The sequence below is a fragment of the Entelurus aequoreus genome, linkage group LG21 (genome assembly GCF_033978785.1).
Source record: "Entelurus aequoreus isolate RoL-2023_Sb linkage group LG21, RoL_Eaeq_v1.1, whole genome shotgun sequence".
Taxonomy (NCBI): Eukaryota; Metazoa; Chordata; class Actinopteri; order Syngnathiformes; family Syngnathidae; genus Entelurus; species Entelurus aequoreus.
Window position 1 is genome coordinate 2,326,058 of NC_084751.1, and position 19,338 is coordinate 2,345,395.

Here is a 19,338-nt window from a genome sequence, read left to right on the forward strand (position 1 = left end):
TTTGTATTTCTTTAAGAAAAACGTCTTGATTTTGCAGAATAAAACTCTTTTTTTTTCATTCAATATTACACCCCAATTCCCTCACCAAAAAAGTTGAATTTTTTATCGACGAAACGGTTGGAATTTTTCACGAATAAAATGGTAATATCACCAAATAAATTTTTTTTAAAAGTCTTGTTTTGTGATGTCACTAAAATAAACAATTGTACAATTACAACTTTATTTTGTTAGCGTTGCAACTTTATTAACATAAACTACAGTAGTAACTTTTTTCTCTATAAAAAAAACTAAACAAAAAACATTTCTTAAATAACAACATTTTTTGGAGGCATGTGATTAGATTACAACTATTTTCTTAAACCATATGGTTTACTTCTTGTAAGAGAAGGACGTCACTCAGTCATTAGTCAATTTTTTGGAGAAAACATTTTCAATGAATTAATTACAAAATAGCTTTGTATTTCTTTCAGAGAAACGTCTTGATTTTGCAGAATAAAAAGTCTTTTTTTTTCATTCAATATTACACCCCAATTCCCTCACCAAAAAAGTTGCATTTTTTTATCGACGAAACGGTTGGAATTTTCCACGAATAAAATGGTAATATCACCAAAAAAAAAAAAAAAAATAGTCTTGCTTTGTGATGTCACTAAAATAAAAACAATTTTTTATTTACATTCCAGCCCTGTTCCTTATACTTTTATGTGTCGTTTTTAAAATATTATTTTGGCAAGTCTTTTACTATTTTTGGAAGTCTCACAGTCCACTGACTGCCAGCAAACAACACAACATGCTGTTGTAATCACCCAAACCTGTGCTGCTGATTAAACCATTCAATAATAAAGCCTCCTAATCCTGTTTGCAAACTAGCACGTGTAAAAGAAAGAAAAAAATAATCAAAATATTTCAAAATCTTCTGCACTTGGGTTTATTTCCATCTTTCATTCGACACTGCAATGCAAAAGGGAGCGAGCGACTACAAACCTCAAGTGTACAGAATGACCGACGTACTTGGATTCATAACATGGCTGTTTTATACTCTATAATGTATCATAAATATTACAATATAAATGCACTGATTTAGCCTATTAACAGTCCTTTGTTACACATTTACACATCTCGTCTTGCTCTGAATCAAAACCGTTGGGGGGGGGGGGGGGACAGAATTATTCCATTATGCTCAATACATATATCACCATATTATTATCATTAGTATCATTATTCAAATTATTTAAGTGTCTAATAATTGATATTTATATATAAAAAAATAGCAGCTTAAGTTCATGAATTTTTGTGGTCAACCTACATTTTCTTTGGAGTCCTAATATACCACAGCTTGCATATTTCACTCTACTTCACACTGGATGTCAGGTCTAATATATCTCGTCAATATTTGGCACATACCCTACTTTATCATCAAAATGAAATAGTGGTTGTTTCGAAGTGTCGCATCAATTTGCATAAATGTCCACTAGAGGGCGTCTCCAGTAGAGTACAGTAGAAATGGTCAACAGTGTTTACACCCACGAGTCCAGTGGCGGAGGTTTGTTATCCATGAGGCCCACGGCGGGCCGGCCGGCTCGGATGAAGTGCTTCTTCTCGCTGGTGGCCTGCGTCGGCGCACAAAAATCGAGTCAAGTTAGGATAAAAGAAACCAATAATCCCAAGGAATACGTAGAAGGAAGTCCAATGAGTTTACCTGGACAGCATCTCTCTCAACAACTGCTCCAATTCCATCCCCGACTCTGTCGCTGGCCTCCAAACTGGAATAAACATCTTCAAGACAAACACATACATCATATACTGTATAACCTGCTGCTAACAATGTAAGACAAATACATACATCATGTATAACCTGCTGCTAATAATGTAAGACAAATACATACATCATATATAACCTGCTGCTAATAATGTAAGACAAATACATACATCATATATAACCTGCTGCTAACAATGTAAGTCAAATAAATATATATATAATATATAACCTGCTGCTAACAATGTAAGACAAATACATACATCATATATAACCTGCTGCTAACAATGTAAGACAAATACATGCATCATATATAACCTGCTGCTAATAATGTAAGACAAATACATACATCATACTGTATATAACATGCTGCTAACAATGTAAGACAAATACATACATCATATATAACCTGCTGCTAATAATGTAAGACAAATACATACATAATATATAACCTGCTGCTAACAATGTAAGACAAATACATACATCATATATAACCTGCTGCTAATAATGTAAGACAAATACATACATCATATATAACCTGCTGCTAATAATGTAAGACAAATACATTCATCATATATAACCTGCTGCTAACAATGTAAGACAAATAAATATATATAATATATAACCTGCTGCTAACAATGTAAGACAAATACATACATCATATATAACCTGCTGCTAACAATGTAAGACAAATACATGCATCATATATAACCTGCTGCTAATAATGTAAGACAAATACATACATCATACTGTATATAACATGCTGCTAACAATGTAAGACAAATACATACATCATATATAACCTGCTGCTAATAATGTAAGACAAATACATACATAATATATAACCTGCTTCTAATAATGTAAGACAAATACATACATCATATATAACCTGCTGCTAACAATGTAAGACAAATAAATATATATAATATATAACCTGCTGCTAACAATGTAAGACAAACACATACATCATATATAACAATGCTAACAATGTAAGACAAATACATACATAGTATATAACCTGCTGCTAATAATGTAAGACAAATACATACATCATACTGTATATAACCTGCTGCTAACAATGTAAGACAACTACATACATCGTGTATAACCTGCTGCTAACAATGTAAGACAAATACATACATCAACCTGCTGCTAATAATGTAAGACAAACACATACATCATATATAACCTGCTGCTAACAATGTAAGGCAAATACATACATCATATATAACCTGCTGCTAACAATGTAAGACAAATACATACATCATATATAACCTGCTGCTAACATCCATCCATCCATCCATGTTCTACCGCTTGTCCCTTTTTGGGGTCGCGGGGGGTGCTGGAGCCTATCTCAACTGCATTCGGGCGGAAGGCGGGGTACACCCTGGACAAGTCGCCACCTCATCACAGGGCCAACACAGATAGACAGACAACATTCACACTCACATTCACACACTAGTGCCAATTTAGTGTTGCCAATCAATCTACTGCTGCTAACAATGTAAGACAAATAAATATATATAATATGCTGCTAACAATGGAAGACAAATACATACATCATCATCTATAACCTGCTGCTAACAATGTCAGACAAATACATACTTCATATATAACCTGCTGCTAACAATGTCAGACAAATACATACATCATATATAACCTGCTGCTAACAATGTAAGACAAATAAATATATATAATATATAACCTGCTGCTAACAATATAAGACAAATACATACATCATACATAACCTGCTGCTAACAATGTAAGACAAATACATACATTATATATAACCTGCTGCTAACAATGTCAGACAAACACATACATCATCTATAACCTGCTGCTAACAATATAAGACAAATACATACATCATACATAACCTGCTGCTAACAATGTAAGACAAATACATACATTATATATAACCTGCTGCTAACAATGTCAGACAAACACATACATCATCTATAACCTGCTGCTAACAATGTAAGACAAATACATACATCATATATAACCTGCTGCTAACAACGTAAGACAAATACATATATCATATATCACCTGCTGCTAATAATGTAAGACAAATACATACATCATATATAACCTGCTGCTAACAATGTAAGAAAAATACATACATCATATATAACCTGCTGCTAACACTGTAAGACAAATACATACATCATATATAACCTGCTGCTAACAATGTAAGACAAATACATACATCATATACCTGTATAACTTGCTGCTAACAATGTCAAACAAATACATACATCATATATAACCTGCTGCTAACAATGTAAGACAAATACATACATCATATATAACCTGCTGCTAATAATGTAAGACAGATACATACATCATATATAACCTGCTGCTAACAATGTAAGACAAATACATACATCATATATAACCTGCTGCTAATAATGTAAGACAAATACATACATCATATATAACCTGCTGCTAACAATGTAAGACAATTATACTGTACATATATAATATATAGTACGACTATTTACAGTGTTAAAATCTGAATTTCACGTAACGTTGAAACTTTTTGTTGTAATTTGTTAATTAATTGTCGTACAAATCCGACATCACATCCTTTTTCCCCTGAATACTAATCCGACTAATTTTTTTTTACTCAAGACATCATCATTTAATTGTCATATTTTTTATTCTGGCAAATGCACTTCTCCATTTTTAGCAATGTCGCCACTTTATCCTCATAAATCTCAACTTTTATTATAACTTTGCAAACTTTCTTTCATAATATTAATATTTGATTATGTCTTATTCGCTATTATTGTACATGTACAAACGATTTTCGCAGTGCGGCAATATTTGCCTCGTAATATTCTGACTGCTTTCTCGTAAAAATGTAACTTTGTTCTCAAGACATAGTTGTTCTTTTCTTTATCTTCATAACCTCCTTTCTTGTAAAATTATGACTACTTATGTAGAATTACCTTTTGCAGACCGACTTTTGGGTGGTAAAAATTTGACCTGACATTGTTCTTGTAACATTATGATATTTTACTTGTCATACCCTTTTTCTTCGTAAAAACAGACTGTTGATTTTGAAACTTTATTTCCTTATTAGCATCAATTTACAGATTTATTTAAAATGACGCAACTTTATTCCCATTCCGTACAACTTTATTCTAGAAAATCAAGACAATTTCCGTGCTATTTTCCTGGTAATATTCTGACTTTTCTCATAAAAATGCACCTTTGCTTTCAAGTCTACTTCAATCTTGTCTTATTCTTTATCCTTTTATAACTTATTTTCTTGTAAAATTCTGACTACCTTTGTCGAATTAATTTCCCAGACCCAATCGAGACATTATGACGATATTTTACTTGACATATCCTTTTTTTCTCGGTAAACATACAACTTTATTTTTGAGACTTTGCCCAGCCTTTCGTAGTGTCGTCAATTTATGGTTTTATTTTGGTAATGATACTACTTTATTCTCATTTCGTACAACTTTATTCTTTAAAAGAAAATATATCGTAACATGACAACTTTCTATTCGTGACATTCAGGCTTTTCTCGTAAAAATGGGGCTTTAGTCTCAAGACTTCATCCTTTCATTCTTTATCCTCATAAACGTACAATTTTTTTCTTCTAAAAGTATGAATTATTTTGAAATGTTTTTCTCTTATGGACCAACTATTTGGGCGTTAGAAAAACATTATTGTTAATTATAGTTCTGCTCTTTAGACCCGTAAATTTCCGACTTGTGACATTAGGACGTAATATTTCAACAATTTACTCGTAACATTCCGATTTTTTTTCATAGAAATGCAACTTTATTTTGAGACTTTATTGAATTCTTTAGTACATTTAGTAACGTTACTCAGTATTTTATATAATGTTGCAACTTTATTCTCATAATTTTAACTTTTTTCCTGCACCATTCTGAACTTTTGGGTCCGCTCTTATAACTTTTTGTCAAACCGTGAGCATTCAAAATGTTACGTTGAATTCCCTGTTATCGTACAAATTTATTCTTGAAAAAATTCTAAGAATTTTCGTAACATGACAACGTTATTCTTGGGTTACCTTATGTGATACATTTTCTTGTGAAAATGCACCATTATTTTTAAATAATTCAAAGTCTTATTCTTTATTTTTATGAATTTAGAACATTTTCCGCAAGATTATGACATTTTTTTCTTTCAATAGACGAACTATTTGATAGTCAAAATTTCACCTTTATTTTTATTGTTATTGTTTATTGTGATCCTAAAGACTATGACGTAACATTACAAAAGTTTGCTGGACTCTACTTTAAAAACCCAACCTTATCATTCAGTTCTTTTGTACTGTCTTTATTTTCGTAATTTGGCAACTTCAGTTTTTAATTTATGACTTGAATCGTTTAATTTCACAACTTGATTCTTGTAAAATTACTTACTTTTATGCTTGAGAAATTGCGACTGTATTCCGTCTTCCTTCTCTCAAACGTACCACTTTAATCCTGTAAAATGTTAAAATGTCACAGATATGTGCTGACCTTGGCTTTTGTCCATGAGAGGCAAAGTGATGTCATCGCTGCTTTGCTTTGCACTCTTGGATTTTTTGGTCGCCGTGGTGGCTGTTGGCTTGGGAATGATAAAAAGGAACATTTGAGAGCGTCTTGATGAAAAAAAGCACTTTGTAGTCTTTTGAAGTCAGGAAGGAAATACCTTAAAGTGGCTTTTGTTCCAACCCGCCTTTATGAGATTGGTCCTCAGGTCCTTGTAGGTCCAGATGCTCTGGAGGACTTGGCAAGCGGCTCTGGTCTCACGTGATGATTGGCTGAACACATAAAAACACACAAAAAGTGGAAGGGCTTGTTAAAACAGCAAAGCATATCATCACAAAGGAAGTACGCCCCCTCGCATTAGTGCAATCTGATTGGACGCTCATGCTGTATTCAAGGACCTGACCATTGGAAAATGATAACAAAAAGTTGTATTTTGACATGTCAAAACGTGAAGAGAATAACTTTGTGATATTATGAGAATAAAGTAGTACATTTCCGTAAATAAAAATAGGATAAAGTCGCTTCAAGAATAGAAAACAAAAGTAATTTTGCAAGAACAAAGTAGTCGACCTACAAAACAAATAGATTAAAACCACGATATCCTAAGGATAAAGTCGTGATTTTTTTTTTAAATTAAGTTGTAATGTTTGCAGTACGATACTAGATAAGTCGTATATTTCCGAGAAAAATAAAAAAGTTAAAATTTAGTCACATTTTAACAGAAAAAAAAGGCATAATATAACGAGAAGTAGTCTCAAGAATAGAAAAAAAGTTATTTCGCAAGAACAAAGTAGTAAACCTACAAAACAAATTATGGATTAAAAACATGATATCTTAAGGATAATGTAGTGATTTTTACAAAAATTAACTCGTAATGTTGTCAGTACGATACTGAAGAAGTCGTATGTTTCCGAGAAATTTAAAAGTTAAAATCGAGTCACATTTTAACTCAAAAAGCTATAAGTAGAAGTAAATTTTATGAGATTAAAGTTGTAATACTGGAATAACATATTACAATAGCATGGTGGCTAAAATCTAAATTTTGTGAGGATAAAGTCATACCTTTACTAAAATATTAACGTTAGAATAAAAAGTTGTCGATTTGTATCATAAGGAGAATGTCGTGATTTTACGAAAATTAAGTGGTAACGTTTGCAGTTCGACACAAGAGAAGTCGTCTATTTCCGCGAAAAATAAAAAAGTTAGAATCGAGTCACATTTGAACAAAAACAAAGCCATAATATAACGAGAAGTATCACACTTTAGGAGATTAGAGTCGTAATGTTGAAAAAATGCTAGAATAACATAGTGGCTCGAATCTAAGTATTTTGAGGATAAAGTCATACTAAAATTGTGATGTTAGCAGAGTCGTCTTGAGAATGAAAAGAGTGATTTTGCAAGAACAAAGTAGTAATACTACAAAACAAATAATAGATTAAAAACACGATATCCTAAGGATAGTGTCGTGATTTTTACAAAAATTAAGTTGTAATGTTCGCAGTACGATACTGGAGAAGTCGTATATTTCCGAGAAAAATTAAAAAGTGAAAATCGAGTCACATTTTAACAGAAAAAAAGCATAATATAACGAGAAGTTGTCTCAAGAATAGAAAAAAGGTAATTTCGCAAGAACAAAGTTGTAAACCTACAAAACAAATTATGGATTAAAAACATGATATCTTAAGGATAATGTAGTGATTTTTACAAAAAGTAACTCGTAATGTTGTCAGTACGATACTGAAGAAGTCGTATATTTCTGAGAGAAAAAAAAAAGTTAAAATCGAGTCACATTTGAACAAAAAAAGCCATAAGTAGAAGAAGTACATTTTACGAGATTAAAGTTGTAATATGGAAGAAAAAAAATACTGCAATAGCATAGTGGCTAAAATCAAAATTTTGGGAGGATAAAGTCATACCTTTACTGAAATCGTTTCGTTAGGAGAATAAAAAGTTCTCGATTTGTATCTTAAGGAGAATGTCGTGATTTTACGAAAATTAAGTGGTAACGTTTGCAGTTCGACACAAGAGAAGTCGTCTATTTCCGCGGAAAAAAAAGTAGTTAGAATCGAGTCACATTTGAACAAAAACAAAGCCATAATATAACGAGAAGTATCACACTTTAGGAGATTAGAGTGGTAATGTTGAAAAAATGCTAGAATAACATAGTGGCTCGAATCTAAGTATTTTGAGGATAAAGTCATACTAAAATTGTGATGTTAGCAGAGTCGTCTTGAGAATGAAAAGAGTGATTTTGCAAGAACTAAGTAGTAATCCTACAAAACAAATAATAGATTAAAAACACGATATCCTAAGGATAGTGTCGTGATTTTTACAAAAATTAAGTTGTAATGTTCGCAGTATGATACTGGAGAAGTCGTATATTTTCGAGAAAAATTAAAAAGTTAAAATCGAGTCACATTTTAACAGAAAAAAAGCATAATATAACGAGAAGTTGTCTCAAGAATAGAAAAAAGGTAATTTCGCAAGAACAAAGTAGTAAACCTACAAAACAAATTATGGATTAAAAACATGATATCTTAAGGATAATGTAGTGATTTTTACAAAAATTAACTCGTAATGTCAGTACGATACTGAAGAAGTCGTATATTTCTGAGAAGAAAAAAAAAAGTTAAAATCGAGTCACATTTGAACAAAAAAAGCCATAAGTAGAAGAAGTACATTTTACGAGATTAAAGTTGTAATATGGAAGAAAAAAAATACTACAATAGCATAGTGGCTAAAATCAAAATTTTGGGAGGATAAAGTCATACCTTTACTGAAATCGTTTCGTTAGGAGAATAAAAAGTTGTCGATTTGTATCTTAAGGAGAATGTCGTGATTTTACGAAAATTAAGTGGTAACGTTTGCAGTTCGACACAAGAGAAGTCGTATATTTCCGCGGAAAATAAAAAAGTTAGAATCGACTCACATTTGAACAAAAACAAAGCCATAATATAACGAGAAGTATCACACTTTAGGAGATTAGAGTCGTAATGTTGAAAAAATGCTAGAATAACATAGTGGCTCAAATCTAAGTATTTTGAGGATAAAGTCATACTAAAACTGCGATGTTAGCAGAGTCGTCTTGAGAATGAAAAGAGTGATTTTGCAAGAACAAAGTAGTAATACTACAAAACAAATAATAGATTAAAAACACGATATCCTAAGGATAGTGTCGTGATTTTTACAAAAATTAAGTTGTAATGTTCGCAGTACGATACTGGAGAAGTCGTATATTTCCGAGAAAAATTAAAAAGTGAAAATCGAGTCACATTTTAACAGAAAAAAAGCATAATATAACGAGAAGTTGTCTCAAGAATAGAAAAAAGGTAATTTCGCAAGAACAAAGTAGTAAACCTAACAAAACAAATTATGGATTAAAAACATGATATCTTAAGGATAATGTAGTGATTTTTACAAAAATTAACTCGTAATGTTGTCAGTACGATACTGAAGAAGTCGTATATTTCCGAGAAAAAAAGAAGTTAAAATCGAGTCACATTTGAACAAAAAAAGCCATAAGTAGAAGAAGTACATTTTATAAGATTAAAGTTAGAATATTGGAAAAAAATACTACAACAGCATAGTGGCTAAAATCTTAATTTTTTGAGGATAAAGTCATACCTTTATTAAAATCGTAACGTTAAGAGAATAAAAAGTTGTCGATTTGTATCTTAAGGAGAATGTCGTGATTTTACGAAAATTAAGTGGTAACGTTTGCGGTTCGATACTAGAGAAATCGTCCGTTTCCGCGAAAAAAAACCCCCGTTAGAATCGAGTCACATTTGAACAAAAACAAAACCATAATATAACGAGAAGTAGTAAATTTTAGGAGATTAAAGTCGTAATGTTGAAAAAATGCTAGAATAACTTAGTGGCTAAAATCTAAATATTTTGAGAATAAAGTCCTAACTTTACTAAAATCGTAATGTTAGCAGAACAAAAAGTTGTCAATTTGTAAGAAGAATAAGGTCTTAATTTTTTGAGGATAAAGTCATACCTTTATTAAAATCGTAACGTTAAGAGAATAAAAAGTTGTCGATTTGTATCTTAAGGAGAATGTCGTGATTTTACGAAAATTAAGTGGTAACGTTTGCGGTTCGATACGAGAGAAATCGTCCGTTTCCGCGAAAAAAAAACCCCGTTAGAATCGAGTCACATTTGAACAAAAACAAAACCATAATATAACGAGAAGTAATACATTTTAGGAGATTAGAGTCGTAATGTTGAAAAAATGCTAGAATAACTTAGTGGTTAAAATCTAAATATTTTGAGAATAAAGTCCTAACTTTACTAAAATCGTAATGTTAGCAGAACAAAAAGTTGTCAATTTGTAAGAAGAATAAGGTCGTAATGTCTTGAGAATGTCGTCGTACTTATTCTTACTAATTACTCCAGGATAATGTCCTAGTAACAAGACAAGAATAAAGTCAATTTAGAAAAACGTCGTAATGTTGACACAATGAAGTTATTATTTTTCAAGAATAAAGTAGTACATTTGCAAGAAGAAAAATAGAATAAAGCCATCTCGAAAATCAAAAGAGTAATTTCACAAGAACGTAGTAGTAAAAATACAAATACTAGATTAAAAACATGTTATCACAAGGGAAAGTTGGGTATACCGGTATTTTTTAGAGGCGGTATAGTACCGAATATAGTATTGGAGTACTATACTAATACCGGTATACCTTACAACCCTATAACGTTCTATTATTAGCAGAATAATGTCGTAATGTTTACGAGAAGAATACAAGCGTAAGAATTGGCAATGTAGTTTACGATAAAAATATTGCAATAATTAAGCTAGCCTAGCAAGTAATAGCTAGTTTGGCGTTGGAGTTCGAATCCGCTGGAGTGTCATAAGAACATAAGTAAACAAAAGGAAGAAGACATTTAGCTTGACGAGGTCGTCGATCACCTTGACTTGCTGATGGCCACCAGTTTCTGGATGGCGTGTCCGTGGATGAGCGCTCTGGCGTTCTCCTGGCTGTCGCTGACGATCTCGTGGATGGTGTTGAGGAGCGAGACCACCGTGTCGCCCTCCAAGTTCTTGGCGGGGCGCTGCTGGCCACACGGCAGGTTGGCCACCAGGTCCCTCAGAGCGTAGCTTCCTGAAGACACAGGTGACAAGCGTCGAGGCGCTGGACACACCCGCGATACGGACTCGAGGGAGACGTCTACCTATCAGGTCTTTGTTGCGTCTGTCCATGGCCAGGTTACGGAGAGCGATGGCCACCGCTCTCACCACCTTGTCCACGTCCGAGCGCAGAAGCTCCACCAAGATGGGAAGACCCTTCTCCTTCCTCACCGTGGCACGAATGTAGCTGGACCACTACGAGTGACACACACTTACATTGGTACCTCAACTTAAGAGTGACCCAACTTTAGAGTGTTTTGAGATAAGAGTTGTTATGCTTTAAACCTTGTGTAATGTTCATATTGTTGTTACTCAGCCAGCGTTTGTGGGTCTGATGGACCCGTTGCATTTTTGTCTTTTAATGCCTCACAATCAAACACTTTTATGTTAAAATACTGAACAGATGTTTCCCTTATCTCAATCAACATCTATTCAGTATTTCAACATAAAAGTGTTTGATTGTGAGGCACTAAAAGCCACAAAATGCAACGGGTCCATCAGACCCACAAACGCTGGCTGAGTAACAACAATATGAACGTTGCACGGAAAATTTCTCCGCCAGTTTCTGCATCCCACAGGGATTCTTATTTTGTGTTTCTGCACCTGCGGTTCCCACACAAGGTTGCAACATTGTTTGTCAACACTGTCTGCTCTCATTTTCTCGCACATTTGACCCTCTGATGTTCTGTGTACCTACACTCTGTCCTCCTCCTGTCTAGGCCTGCTGTGTGTGTGTGTGTGTGTGTGTGTGTGTGTGTGTGTGTGTGTGTGTGTGTGTGTGTGTGTGTGTGTGTGTGTGTGTGTGTAGTGTACAGAACATCAATTTCCACACTTCTATTAGCCCCGGTCCAGTGGACCCGGACATCTTATATGTAATAGAAATGTGTAGGGAGGGTGTATGGTCTGTGGTCATTAAATATGTATTCTGATATATGTTCTTCACAGAAAATGAGCCAAAGTCAGTGACTCTCAGTTTGAAAAATTAATTAATTGTATCATTTTTCTTCTAATAAAAAAAATTTAAACGGGTCCCACAGACCCGAACACCACATAAGGGTTAAGTTGCGGGCAAAAATTAGAGTTACAAGCATCCCTGCCATAAGTTGGCGTAGCAAATGTCACATGGAACCTGGTGAGATCCTTACCTGATTTGCTAATGAAGTGAATGAATTAACTCATATTATATTCTACATATGGTGAATGTTTATATTCAACTTGGAGAAAGCCAACCACCGGGTTTAAGTAAATAAGGGTTGAGCCCATAATAAATTAAGGAATCTTAGTTGGACATTCGCATGTGGACTGGAATTAGCTCTCTCACCACAAGAAGCAATGAAACCACGGTTTGGAATGCAAAAGTGATAGCTCTATCCTGGAGGAAAGACTCCATGTTGATCCTAAATGTTAACCGACAAGTTATGGTATACATCTGTAGTCTTTCCAGACACTTAGAAACAAACATCTCCTTTTATGGTCAGGATGTGCTCTCCTGACTTAGCACACACACACACACACGTCGAGACAGGAAGGAGGAATATAAAACTGTTTGGCTTCTCCAAGTTAGGAGTGCCTCATTTTTGACTTAACCTCCTCCAGGTACTGCAGACCTGTATAATGACGCTCGCTTGTAATAAAGCAACTTTTTGTTTAGCAAAGCGTCTCCGACGTCTCTTTTGATCCAACCACACTGCCGTGTCACCCTTCTGTCCGGAAGAGGGAGACAAGACCAGAAATACACACCACTAGCATTAGCTTCTAGCTACGGAGCAACAAACTGTGTTACCCAACCAAAAAAAAGGAAAAAAGGGAGTGTGAAGGACAGCGCTGAGAAGAAGTAGATGATATTCATTGAATTCATCATGTTAAAATATTATTTAAACAGCGGACATTTTTCCACGAAAATACAGAAAAGCTGCTGATGGTGTGTTTGACAGAGAAGGAGCAAGAGAGAAGTAGCATACAAGTCCACTCTCCAAGGTTAATGCTGTGTATTGTTAATACATTACTTCATAAAACTACTGTAGTTGTTAGTAGTACATCATATTGTATTGTTTTTATACAATATTCTGATCAAAAAGTTTGTTTTCTTTTTAAAAGGCATGTTACATGTTAAAAGTGGGCTGTTTTGGGGGGGCAGGCACCAATTCAATTGATTTCCATTCATTTCAACGGGAGACCTTGATTTGGGATACACGTGTTTTGAGTTAAGAGCTCTGTTACGGAACCAATTAAGCGTGTAAGTTGAGGTACTAGTGTACTTGGCTTTCACAGTTTTGGTGTAAAAGAGCCCACAAAAATGCGACAGCATCCTGTGTAATTTTATGGATGCGAGGATCCAAAAAGGGAGTATTTCCTTGCCTCGGTCGCCAAAGTGCTTGTCATAAAGTGATCAATCGTACCGCCAGTTATGAGTACGCACTAAAGTTAATGTGTTTCTTCTAGCATGAGGCAAAATAATAGTTTCCAGAAAAAAATGTTAGGTGAAAGTCATTTTCTTGATGTAATGATCCAAAAGGGGAGTATTTCCTTGCCTCCGGCGCCAAAGTGCTTGTCATAAAGTAATCACTCCTACCGCCAGGTATAAATGCATACTGAGGTTGATGCGTTACTAGGAATAATTTGTGGAAGTGTAATAATTTTCAACAACAATATGATGTGAAAGCAATTTTTTTTAACGTGAAGATCCAAAAAGGGAGTATTTCGTTGCCTCTGTCGCCAAAATGCTTGTCATAAAGTAACCAATCCTACTGCCAGTTATGAGTGCGCACTAAGGTTAATGCATTACTAGGAATAATTGGACGCAAAAAATTTTTTTCCAGCAAAAATGCAATGTGAAGCTAATTTTCTTGACGTGAGCATCCAAAAAGGGAGTATTTCCTTGCCCCCATCACCAAAGTGCTTGTCATAAAGTGATCAATCCTACCGCCAGTTATAAATGAGGTTAATGCGTTACTATAGGAAAAATTTGTGGTAATATGATCATTTCCAACAAAAATGTGAAACGAGAAAGCAATTTTTTTGACATGGGGATAAAAACAGGGAGTATTTCCTTGCCTCTGTCTCCAAAGTGCTTGTCATGAATATATATTATATTATTTATTATTATTACTGTCTAATGTGAGCGAACTGTGGTGCTGAATTTCCCCCAGGGATCAATAAAGTACTTTCTATTCTACTCTATGAAGTGATCACTCCTACCACCAGTTATAAATGCATACTGAGGTTAATGCGTTACTAGGAATAATTTGTCGCAAATTAAAAGGTTTCCAGCAAAAATGCAATGTGAGAGTACATTTCTTGAAGTGAGGATCCAAAAAGGGAGTTTTTTCTTTCCTCCGTCGCCAAAGTGCTTGTCATAAAGTGGTCAATCGTACCGCCAGTTATGCATGCACACTAAGCTTAATGCGTTACTAGGAATAATTGTTTCGCTAAATATTAATTTCCAACCAGAATGTGATGTGAAAGCAGTTGTTTTGATTTGAAGATCCAAAATGAGAGTACTTCCTTGCCTCCGTCGCCAAAGTGCCTGTCATGAAGTGATCACTCCTACCGCCAGTTATAAATGCATACTGAGGTTAATGTGTTACTATAGGAAAAATTTGTGGCAATCTGATAATTTCCAACAAAAATGTGACAGGAAAGCAATTTTTTTGGCTTGGGGATAAAAACAGGGACTATTTCCTTGCCTCTGTCTCCAAAGTGCTTGTCATGAAGTGATCAATCCTACCACCAATTATAAATGCGTACTGAGGTCAATGCGTTACTCTGAATAATTTGTCGAAAAATAATAATTTCCAGCAAAAAATGCAATGGGAGAGTACATTTCTTGATGTGAGGATCCAAAAAGGGAGTTTTTCCTTTCCTCTGTCGCCAAAGTGCTTGTCATAAAGTGGTCAATCGTACCGCCAGTTATGCATGCACACTAAGCTTAATGTGTTACTAGGTATTATTTTTCCGCTAAAAATATTAATTTCCAACCAGAATGTGATGTGAAAGCAGTTGTTTTGATGTGAAGATCCAAAATGAGAGTACTTCCTTGCCTCCGTTGCCAAAGTGCCTGTCATGAAGTGATCAATTCTACCGCCAGTTATAAATGCATACTGAGGTTAATGTGTTACTTTAGGAAAAATTTGTGGCAATCTGATAATTTCCAACAAAAATGTGACGGGAAAGCAATTTTTTTGGCTTGGGGATAAAAACAGGGAGTATTTCCTTGCCTCTGTCTCCAAAGTGCTTGTCATGAAGTGATCAATCCTACCACCAATTATAAATGCGTACTGAGGTTAATGCGTTACTCGGAATAATTTGTTGCAAAATAATAATTTCCAGCAAAAATGCGAAGTGAAACTAACTTTCTTGATGTGAGGATCCAAAAAGGGAGTTTTTCATTTCCTCCGTCGCCAAAGTGCTTGTCATAAAGTGGTCAATCGTACCGCCAGTTATGCATGCGCACTAAAGTTAATGCGTTACTAGAAATCATTTGTCGCAAAATAATAATTTCCAACCAAAATGTGATGTGAAAGCAGCTGCTTTGATGTGAAGATCCAAAATGAGAGTACTTCCTTGCCTCTGTCTCCAAAGTGCTTATCATGAAGTGATCATTCCTAAATGCACACTGAGGTTAATGCGTTACTAGGAATGTGATGAGAAAGCATTTGCTTTGATGTGAAGATCCAAAATGAGAGTTTTTCCTTTCCTCTGTCGCCAAAGTGCTTGTCATAAAGTGGTCAATCGTACCGCCAGTTATGCATGCACACTAAGCTTAATGTGTTACTAGGTATTATTTTTCCGCTAAAAATATTAATTTCCAACCAGAATGTGATGTGAAAGCAGTTGTTTTGATGTGAAGATCCAAAATGAGAGTACTTCCTTGCCTCCGTCGCCAAAGTGCCTGTCATGAAGTGATCAATTCTACCGCCAGTTATAAATGCATACTGAGGTTAATGTGTTACTTTAGGAATAATTTGTGGGAATCTGATCATTTCCAACAAAAATGTGACAGGAAAGCAATTTTTTTGACTTGGGGATAAAAACAGGGAGTATTTCCTTGCCTCTGTCTCCAAAGTGCTTGTCATGAAGTGATCAATCCTACCACCAATTATAAATGCATACTGAGGTTAATGCGTTACTCTGAATATTTTGTCGCAAAATAATAATTTCCAGCAAAAATGCGAAGTGAAACTAACTTTCTTGATGTGAGGATCCAAAAAGGGAGTTTTTCCTTTCCTCCGTCGCCAAAGTGCTTGTCATAAAGTGGTCAATCGTACCGCCAGTTATGCATGCGCACTAAAGTTAATGCGTTACTAGAAATCATTTGTCGCAAAATAATAATTTCCAACCAAAATGTGATGTGAAAGCAGCTGCTTTGATTTGAAGATCCTATATGAGAGTAATTCCTTGCCTCTATCTCCAAAGTGATCATTCCTAAATGCACACTGAGGTTAATGCGTTACTAGGAATAATCTGTCGCAAAATAATAATTTCCAGCAAAAAATGCAATGGGAGAGTACATTTCTTGATGTGAGGATCCAAAAAGGGAGTTTTTCCTTTCCTCTGTCGCCAAAGTGCTTGTCATAAAGTGGTCAATCGTACCGCCAGTTATGCATGCACACTAAGCTTAATGTGTTACTAGGTATTATTTTTCCGCTAAAAATATTAATTTCCAACCAGAATGTGATGTGAAAGCAGTTGTTTTGATTTGAAGATCCAAAATGAGAGTTCTTCCTTGCCTCCGTCGCCAAAGTGCCTGTCATGAAGTGATCAATTCTACCGCCAGTTATAAATGCATACTGAGGTTAATGTGTTACTTTAGGAAACATTTGTGGCAATCTGATAATTTTTTTGGCTTGGGGATAAAAACAGGGAGTATTTCCTTGCCTCTGTCTCCAAAGTGCTTGTCATGAAGTGATCAATCCTACCAGCAATTATAAATGCGTACTGAGGTCAATGCGTTACTCTGAACAATTTGTCGCAAAATAATAATTTCCAGCAAAAATGCAATGGGAGAGTACATTTCTTGATGTGAGGATCCAAAAAGGGAGTTTTTCCTTTCCTCCGTCGCCAAAGTGCTTGTCATAAAGTGGTCAATCATACCGCCAGTTATGCATGCACACTAAAGTTAATGCGTTACTAGTAATCATTTGTGGCAAAATAATAATTTCCAACCAAAATGTGATGAGAAAGCATTTGCTTTGATGTGAAGATCCAAAATAAGAGTACTTCCTTTCCTCTGTCGCCAAAGTGCTTGTCATAAAGTGGTCAATCGGTACATACCGCCAGTTATGCATGCACACTAAGCTTAATGTGTTACTAGGTATTATTTTTCCGCTAAAAATATTAATTTCCAACCAGAATGTGATGTGAAAGCAGTTGTTTTGATGTGAAGATCCAAAATGAGAGTACTTCCTTGCCTCCGTCGCCAAAGTGCCTGTCATGAAGTGATCAATTCTACCGCCAGTTATAAATGCATACTGAGGTTAATGTGTTACTTTAGGAAAAATTTGTGGCAATCTGATAATTTCCAACAAAAATGTGACGGGAAAGCAATTTTTTTGGCTTGGGGATAAAAACAGGGAGTATTTCCTTGCCTCTGTCTCCAAAGTGCTTGTCATGAAGTGATCAATCCTACCACCAATTATAAATGCATACTGAGGCCAATGCGTTACTAGGTATAATTTGTCGCAAAATAATAAATTCCAGCAAAAATGCAAAGGGAGAGTACATTTCTTGATGTGAGGATCCAAAAAGGGAGTTTTTCCTTTCCTCCGTCGCCAAAGTGCTTGTCATAAAGTGGTCAATCGTACCGCCAGTTATGCATGCGCACTAAAGTTAATGCGTTACTAGAAATCATTTGTCGCAAAATAATAATTTCCAACCAAAATGTGATGTGAAAGCAGCTGCTTTGATGTGAAGATCCAAAATGAGAGTACTTCCTTGCCTCTGTCTCCAAAGTGCTTGTCATGAAGTGATCAATTCTACCGCCAGTTATAAATGAGGTTAATGTGTTACTATAGGAAAAATTTGTGGCAATCTGATAATTTCCAACAAAAATGTGACAGGAAAGCAATTTTTTTGGCTTGGGGATAAAAACAGGGAGTATTTCCTTGCCTCTGTCTCCAAAGTGCTTGTCATGAAGTGATCAATCCTACCACCAATTATAAATGCGTACTGAGGTCAATGCGTTACTCTGAATAATTTGTCGCAAAATAATAATTTCCAGCAAAAATGCAATGTGAGAGTACATTTCTTGATGTGAAGATCCAAAAAGGGAGTTTTTCCTTTCCTCCGTCGCCAAAGTGCTTGTCATAAAGTGGTCAATCATACCGCCAGTTATGCATGCACACTAAGCTTAATGTGTTACTAGGTATTATTTTTCCGCTAAAAATATTAATTTCCAACCAAAATGTGATGAGAAAGCATTTGCTTTGATGTGAAGATCCAAAATAAGAGTACTTCCTTGCCTCTGTCTCCAAAGTGCTTATCATGAAGTGATCATTCCTAAATGCACACTGAGGTTAATGCGTTACTAGGAATAATCTGTCGCAAAATAATAATTTCCAGCAAAAAATGCAATGGGAGAGTACATTTCTTGATGTGAGGATCCAAAAAGGGAGTTTTTCCTTTCCTCTGTCGCCAAAGTGCTTGTCATAAAGTGGTCAATCGTACCGCCAGTTATGCATGCACACTAAGCTTAATGCATTACTAGGAAAAAATGTTTCCCTAAATATTAATTTCCAACCAGAATGTGATGTGAAAGCAGTTGTTTTGATTTGAGGATCCAAAATGAGAGTACTTCCTTGCCTCCGTCGCCAAAGTGTTTGCTCCTGCGAGGTTTTCTATGATGTGTATGAAAACACTACACGATACTTACTAACAAAGAATACAGACTCGTTTGCCAGCAAATCCGTAACATTCACTGTGCAGCTTTA

The 19,338-nt window shown here is 35.0% G+C and overlaps 1 protein-coding gene across 7 annotated transcripts in view; it reads right to left on the reverse strand.

The window, feature by feature from the left end:
- Positions 1-915: 915 nt before the first annotated feature.
- Positions 916-19,338, reverse strand: part of arvcfa (ARVCF delta catenin family member a) — a 63,494-nt gene continuing 45,071 nt past the window's right edge. For all 7 annotated transcript variants that reach the window (XM_062032195.1, XM_062032199.1, XM_062032200.1 and 4 more), the window contains 6 exons: positions 11,455-11,605; positions 11,192-11,384; positions 6,434-6,545; positions 6,262-6,349; positions 1,697-1,773; positions 916-1,607 (listed from right to left, as the gene is read on the reverse strand). In XM_062032195.1, the coding sequence (XP_061888179.1) occupies positions 1,515-1,607; positions 1,697-1,773; positions 6,262-6,349; positions 6,434-6,545; positions 11,192-11,384; positions 11,455-11,605 (714 nt within the window). In that variant the 3' untranslated portion in view covers positions 916-1,514. The remainder of the gene's footprint in view (positions 1,608-1,696; positions 1,774-6,261; positions 6,350-6,433; positions 6,546-11,191; positions 11,385-11,454; positions 11,606-19,338) is intronic.